General features: G+C 28.2%; 1 protein-coding gene across 4 annotated transcripts in view; it reads right to left on the bottom strand.

Annotated features, from left to right (window-relative positions):
• LOC107447053 (glycine receptor subunit alpha-2) overlaps positions 1-5,463 on the bottom strand; it is a 64,229-nt gene extending 58,766 nt beyond the window's left edge. Inside the window, exons 1-2 of one of the 4 annotated variants that reach the window (XM_071183568.1) lie at positions 5,130-5,463; positions 300-376 (exon numbers count right to left, since the gene is read on the bottom strand). In XM_071183568.1, coding sequence (XP_071039669.1) covers positions 300-376; positions 5,130-5,293 — 241 coding nt within the window. In that variant the 5' untranslated portion in view covers positions 5,294-5,463. The remainder of the gene's footprint in view (positions 1-299; positions 377-5,129) is intronic. The other 3 variants (XM_071183567.1, XM_071183570.1, XM_071183569.1) reach the window with 3 other exon arrangements.
• Between the last annotated feature and the right edge of the window lie 2,981 nt (positions 5,464-8,444).

Here is an 8,444-nt window from a genome sequence, read left to right on the forward strand (position 1 = left end):
ATTCAGCTAGCATCTATTATATTAAAGAAATCGCGGCAGCATCAAGTTTTGCTTTTATTGTACGTAACTATTACACACATATTTATTTTATTATGTATAGGGAAAATGGTCCAAAAGTAGATACCTATTAACTTTCTTGGGAATTTTATTGACATTGAAGTACTTATTCCCTAATATTTAAAAAAATTGATATCAGTTGCTATTATGTAAATCCATAGAAAGCTGCATGCTTGAAGCAGAAACAAGGCTTTATGATTACTTTTAAAGCAAAAACAAAATTAGAGAATTCAATTACTCACCATCTTGATTAGGGTGATTATTTTTATTATAACCTGGAAGGATTAGGTAGTTTTCTTTCTCTTCACAGCTACACTGGCTAAAAAAAAGAACAATATACCGCATTTGCTCTAAGTTTCGAATTCTTATGAGAATTAGTTCCACATAAAAAGTTGGACAATAAATTTTAGCTATATCATGTTAGCTATATCATAAATTTTAGCTATATTTAGCTATATCTATATTTAGCTATATCATGAAAAAACTCAGAATAAATGTATCATTTTAATTGGATAAAATAGATATTATAAAATTAACAAGAGAATGTGAAACTTTCTTTACCTAGAGCAACTATCCAACAATGCTCATATCTTTTTAGGAACGGTTCTAGAATCATTTAGAATCTCCTAGAATATTTCTTCACAAAGAATTATTTTTTCGATATATACTCAAAATATATTCTTATTCACTTCTTTTAAATTGCATCAATGGTATCAAGAATTCATTTGCTAATGGGATCTTTTTTTAATTTCTAATTCAACTCAAAAGCAGTTTTTTGCGACGCCACGAAGAAATTTTCAAAATTAAAAAATGTGGTATGAAAAATTGCGACTTACGAATTAAATAGTTAAGAGGAGGTATACTGTGGGAGAAACCCTTCGTGCATAGTTCTGCCTTAGCTATATTTATTCAAAATTTTATGTATCGAAAAAAAAACGTTTTCTGATAAACCAAAAGTAAACAATAAAATTTCAAATAAAATTCAAAATACCAAATAACAAAATATAAAATAATAACTTCAACTCTCCATGACAACTGCGCCTCACCTTAATTTTAATTTCTATCTTCAATTTTGTTTTGTGCATTAAGAGTTCATGCTTTAATTATAATCTTTATACTACTTTAATAAAACTTTTAAAAAGAAAACTTTGGATGAAATGCTCTCTATCATTTTTAAAAGCAACCATTTTCATCGTCACATGTCTACTACTTTTCTTGATAAGATTTTAAAAAATAATAATAAAATAAACTTGTAAACAGAATATAGAAATTCCGGAAAGGATACACCAACTGCGACTATCACTTTTCTATTTGTTTATAAAACGAAAAGTTTTGGGAAATTTATTATAACAGAATAAAAATATTATAAATGTTAATAAGATGGAAAGTTTCTTTCTTTCCTGAATATAAGTGGAGGGAAAATGTTCCATTATGATTTTTTTATCCCTTAGAATTGGCTTAAAATCTTATTATTCAATTTCATAAATTTTGGGAAAATAAAGGGTTGATACTAAGTTCGAATTTAGTAAGTTTGATATGATAGAAATTTCATTACTGATCTTGTGGTCAGTAATTTGATAATTAAAATAAGCTTTTCTGTATTTAAACAAAGAAATACTATTTTTTCTATGAAGAAATTAAAGTATTGGTTTTTAAGCAGGTAAAGAAATTGTAGTAAACATCTCTTCGAAAATGATTTATGATTTACACTTTTGTAAATCACATTATAATAATAGATATAATTTTCGACGCACAACTTTTTGTGATACGATTACCTCAAACAAAAACATAAAATAAAAACACATTAATCTTACAATTGTTTGCTTTTGTTATGACAAACATTTTTTCCATCTTTCTAATAAATGTTTACTAGAAAGGTTTGTCATTGTATAAGAATCCATTAAATAAGATAAATACAAATACTTACGTCCGTGTAAACAAGTGCGCTTTTACTAGAAAAACTTACAAGCCTTACTCTTCTGAAAACACGCACATCTGAAATTTTGTTTATATATATATATATTAAGATAACATCACGCTGTGTATTTAAAAATGGCGAATCTAGTATTTAATTCATGCTTGTATAATGTTCAATACAAAAAGTATTAGGTAAAATAAATATAAATGAGGAAGTACAAGTTACAAACCGATAGCTTTGTAGCACGATTTCTGATAATTGATTACAGATACGGACATGTATGAAACAATATGCCATAAACATATTACTGCTTTGTGTTATTTCAAATGTCAATCATTTTCGATAATTAATTTATTTTGATTTAAAATTAAAAAACATTTGCAACTTTTTTTTGCTTCAGGAAATTTTTAATTGAAAGTTTTAATTTGAGTCCAAAACCGAAATTGACAAAAAAAAATTCTGTAGCCCTAACTATAAAAAATATTATTTGTAAAAAATTCAATATCTTTTTTATTTCCAATGGCAGATTATAGACAGTAACAGCATACATAAACATCTAAAAATAAGAACAGAAGCAAAAGATGCTGCAACAAGGTCTATTAATCACAGCATGTCTCTAGCTTCCCAATAAAATTCAATATTATATGCAGAAAACTCAAATCTGAAGTATAAATAATGATAAATAAATATAATATATCACTTAAAATGGTCCGAAATTAACCATTATTGAAACCAGCTTACATTACAAAGCCATAAATAAAAAGACAAATTTTAAGTTTTGGATACTGTAGAAAACCTAAAAAAGATTAAAAAAGGTATTTATTTAGAAAAAAAATATGTTTTCATTTGCGCCAAGTGAAAGTAAATCAAACAAAAAAAACTTGCTGCTTTTTAATCTTCAGCGTCAATCGCACTATTAATATGCTTTTAAATTTCGCATATGCTTTCGTATCAGATCTTTCGCATCAGATCTCTAGTTTGGTACTGTACCAGCTGTACTGTACCAGCTCTCTATTTTTTTCTCTATCCACTATTTGCCATCCACAAACATAACATAACGTGCATTTTTAGTTTTGTAATTTCTTCACTTAAATAAACTTTAATTAGTTTCGATACAGCATTTTTACACTAGAAAAAAGGAAAAAAGTGAGGGTCTTAATGTGTCTTGATGAACCCTGTATACCTGGCTGTGATGAATTTAGCAATCATAATCCTTTCATCAGTTAGAAATGGAAGGAAATTTGTTTTCGTTATTTGTACTATCAGTTTCAGCTAGAATGATATAATAATTCAGAAATTGATCGAAGGAACTGTTTCCGTGAATAGTTTTTAATTTACTCTAAAACTTAAAATGGTCTATCAAGCATGAATAAATGTTTATCTGACCATGAATACCGAGTGAAATTGGGCGAGTCTGTGTAATTGGTTCAAGCTAAGGAAAATTAATAACCGGATCTGGATAGCCAAAACGGAGTACTAAAATTTGCTATCCAGGTATAACCAAATTTACATTAGCTGATTACTACCCGGATCCGGCTAGCGAAGTTCAGTACTCGGTTCTGGATATCCAGACCCTGTTATAAATGCTTGGGTACCCAGACTCGATGGTTATTTTTCTTTCACTTGTACCGGTTACACAGACCTGTTGAATTTCACCAAGTACAGAAATCGTTAGCCGGATCCGGGTAATAATCAGGTAATATAATTATGTCTAAATTTATCTGATTACAATGTAGTTGCCGAGTACGTGATATATTCATAATAGAATGTCTACTTTCCAAATTCACTAAATATACAATCATACAAACTAAACAAAAATTACTAACTTAAATGACAAACTTAATACAAACAACAGCAATCAAAACCATACAAATTGAACATTCAAATTAATTATTTCAATTAACTATTTATATTTTTAATACTTATTGACCACAGATAGAAAGTGCACGAACAGAAATGATAGTGATTAGAATGAGCACAAAGAAGCAAAGTTTTTTTTTGCAATCAATAATTAAGTCAGCAATTAGTGCATAAAAAACAAGCACATGAATTAAAAATATCAATTAAATATTTTAATTTTTAATAATTATTGACCACCGATAATACGTTCATTATCATCCTTCAACTTAGATTTATTTAAATTTAGCTCTACCACATAATAAACCTAATGATGTATTTAAGATTATTTAACTGAAGTTAAGTTTATTTAACAGTTTATTAACTTTAAAAAGCTTAAAACTAATCAAAGCATTTGTTTTAATCTTTTAAAATACAATTAAAACATTACATACCGCTTATCATACTCAAAGTTTAATTATTAAAAAATACTGCGATAATTTAATGACATAACGATATTAAAACGAAAAAGATTATCAAGTTTAAAACTTACTAAAATTCAAATTTGTTTGAAGGCATTTAAATATTGAATTTATTTTACATTAACTTTGCATTTGAATAACATTTACTAGAAATTTAAATAAATCCATTGTGTCATGCATTTTAATATATTTATACATCTAATTTTATATGTAATTTAAATGTGTGATTCTTTTAAAGTTATTTAAATAATTGAATGTATAATTCGTATTATTTAGTTCAATATATATATTATTTATTCAAACATTTTAACACATTTATTAACTTATTCTAATTTATTTTAACGTATTTTAACACAAAATTTAAATACATAAGTCATTTAAAGAAATTTGAATTTAAAATAAATATTATTTGTTTTAATGCATTTAAGTATATATTTTATTACATTAATTTATTCTCATTTGTATTTTTAATATGTATATTCAATACATAATTCATTTCAGAATATTAAAATTTATAGTTCCTTTTAAATAAACGTCTTATGTGAATGTAGTAGTAAAAAATTACAGTTGTGATTTTGATAGTTCAAATAGAAATTATATCTAAATTTAAAAAAATTTTACTAAATATTAACAATCAATTTTAGTGTAACACGTGAATTTAACTAAATGATTTCAGAACTTTCATTTCAAAAAACTTTTTTTCATAATTCAAGTTTATTTAAGATTATTATTTTAGTTATCATTAAATGTCAATATCAATAATTTTAAAAAAAATTTAGCTTTCCAAATATTATCCAACCAGTGCAATATAAGTAAATAAGTATTATTTTCCTCACCTCTTAGTAGATTTTATAAGAAATACTTCAATAAAGACACAATTCAAATATAAAAACAACCTAAAATGACAAATTGGCATCCTACTTTTTAATAAGAAAATAAAAGACCCGATGACAGAGTCAATCACTGAATTTAATAATTTCATTGAGCTCCATAAAAACATTTCCTGCAACTCAAACACAATTTCCGACGTGCCTTTCACATATTGATTGTGACAAGTCTAACAATACTATTTACCCATTCGAAGTGACTTTAACGATTTCCTCTAAGTAGCCCTTCCGAAATGGAAATAGCAGTTAAAATGCGTTAGTGACGCTTCTGCACTTACTTATTTACTCGATAAATTTTAAAAAATGCTTCTTTACGAACATGGCGTGCAAGGAAGAAAAGAAACTAATAAAGTTATTGATGGATTTTAAGTACATATATTGATACTTATCACTGTGTTTACAGCTTTTACTTTCATCTGATGTTATTTTTTACATTTTTTTTCTCCTTTATTTAAATTTTTTCACTATTGAATACATGTTTTCTCATTTAAAATCCTGATAACTATTACTTTCAGAAAATAGCTTTCAAGATAAAATTTAATAATGGGACTAATCAAGCAACTAAGTGCTTTTAACTAATCAATATACATGTTCTCTAATCTTATGAGAAATTGTTACATTATTTTCTTTAAAAAGAATATTTCAACTGTTTAAATATTTATAATGTATATTTTCTTAATAAAATTCGCAAAAAAATTTCGTTTTCAGGTATAATTTAAGCAAACTAGTAAATAAAGAGGGGTTTTTTTTTAATATATCTTTTCCTACGTGAAATATAGATAGATTTACTTTAACAAAGAAAGCTTTCCAACTCTAACATGATATATATATGTATATATATATATGTATATATATACAAGAGAGATAAAATAAAAGAGAGAAAACAATTGTTTTTAATGTAATGATTAAATTAAATTTTAGCGTACTAAAATCTGCCACGTTCAATTAAATAAACATACCTTTATTTGGTCAGATTTTGATTTTTAACCATCAAAACAAGCAAGGAATGGGTACCAACAGGAGTGAAAAATGAATGAATGAATTTTAAAATTTTTCCGATCCCCTAAAAAAGTTTTCGATCAAACGTTTAGGACCATATTATGACGACTATCCCACATATTTTAAGAGTCAAGAATCGGAATCCGTTATAGGAAGAAAAAACAAGTACGTTTATTCAAAAAACGTACGTCTTTGTATCATTGTCAGAAGCCTTAATTATGTTAATAACTATCGTCGGCACTTAATTATTGGCATATTTAAGGCTCTCGACTCTTTAATATTGAATCCTAGTTCATTATACTAGTACGCTTTAATGTTGAGTTCATTCGATCAAAAGTTAATTAGTATATCCACTTTTTATTTTGTACAATGTAGTACACAGATTTAACATGAACTTAAAGATCTTTTTTTTTTCATGTAAAAAGATGTATAGAAAACTCTAATTTTTTTTTTTTTTTTTTTAAAGTTTTATTTATTTTATGCTTCGTAAATTAGTTCAGCGAAAACTATTAGAAGTCGAACTATGATCATTTACAGATGAACTGAAAATGAACAATACACCTAAAACGAATGTCGATTATCTTCAACACCGCGATGGAGGCCGGGATAACCTGGTTGGTAATACACTAGACCCATGTCCAAGAGTTCGTGTGTTCGATCCCCGCCGACCGAAGACTCCCCGTCTAGTAAATGATGACTGGTGCATGATAAATCTGTCGAGTCGCAAAGTCTTCCATGTTCCCATAACAAGTCAATACCTCTGGGGGTATTGATCCAGAAGTTTCCTTGTCTTCTGGATTGGTACAAAATTACAAGGCTACGGAATTGAACATTAGTAGTCGTAAACCCAAAATTGGATCGACAGTTCAAAGACGGATATAAAGTGAAATAAAAAATATAAAAAATATAAAAAAAACATCGTGATGGCTCAGGGGATAGAGTGTTTGCCTTACAATGAGTTGAACCTGTTTCGAATCCCAGCAATGGCTGGTCGATACGAATTCCGCATCTGGCTAGCACCGATCACAATGCTGACGTAGTTCATCCTCCGTGGTAGACGTATCATGAGTTAAAGTCCCTTTGCCGTCAGGCTAACCGTGGAAAGTTTATGTGATTTTTCCTCTCCATGCAAAGCGAATGTGGGTTAGTTCCATCAGAAAACCGTCCACGATCACAAATTTCTCCCAATACATGATCCAGGAGTTCCCTTGTCTTCTGGATTACGTATAAAATTACAAGGCTACGGAGTTGAACATTAGTAGCCATAAATCCTCAATTCGGTCTACTGTTCAACGACAGTTATAAAATAAAATATCTTTATTTGAGCCTTGATGGCTCAAGGGATAGAGCGTTCACCTTCCAATGATGTTAGCCGGGTTCAAATACCAGTGATGGCTGGTCGATACAAATTCTACACTCAGCTCGCACCGATCACACTGCTGATGTAAAATATCCTCAGTGCTAGACGGATCATAGGTTAGAGTCCTCTTGCCGCCAAGTTAACTATGCGAATTTTTCGTGGTTTTCCTCTCCCTGTACCGCAAACGTGGGTTACTTCTATTGAAAAGTCTCCACGAAGGTAAATTTCACCCAATTCTTGATCCAGGAGTTCCCTTGTCTTCTGTATTGGGTTCAAAATTACATGGCTACGGAGTTTAACATTAGTAGTCGTATACCCGAAAAATCGGGTCTGCTGTTCAACGATGGATATAAAATATCTTTATTTTCTGTCTCTTGTTCGATATTCCGTCTATTGATGTAAAATATGCGAGTTTTTATTAATTAATACCCAGGTCAATACCCATAATCCCTAACGATACAGATATTTAAGAATTGTATTGGAAATTCTAGGATAAGCTTTTGCTTTTGAGTTTTACAAAATTATTATACTTCTGAGACCAAATAAGTTTTGCTTAAATTGACAACAGTTAATTTGTTATATACTAAAAAGAAAAATTCATTCAATTGAACATGCAAATTCTAATTGATAAAGTTTTTTAGCTTCAGTTATTTGAGAATATTTTACTCCCTTGCAAATTTTCTGTTTGTAACTCTTAATAATATTTTCTACAAATACAACTTATGATATAACACGAAATGAAACTACTTGACTAAGAAAAGAAATTTATTTTTGAAATGCTAAAATTCTATCAATTTTTAAATATTTTATTTCAGAAATAAAGGGATGCAGTTCTACTGAGCAATATTCACATTTTTAATTGGATGGAGGAAAAAAAATTGAGATTTTTAAATCCTGATTACTAA

This window comes from Parasteatoda tepidariorum, chromosome 7 (assembly GCF_043381705.1).
Source record: "Parasteatoda tepidariorum isolate YZ-2023 chromosome 7, CAS_Ptep_4.0, whole genome shotgun sequence".
Classification (NCBI taxonomy): Eukaryota; Metazoa; Arthropoda; class Arachnida; order Araneae; family Theridiidae; genus Parasteatoda; species Parasteatoda tepidariorum.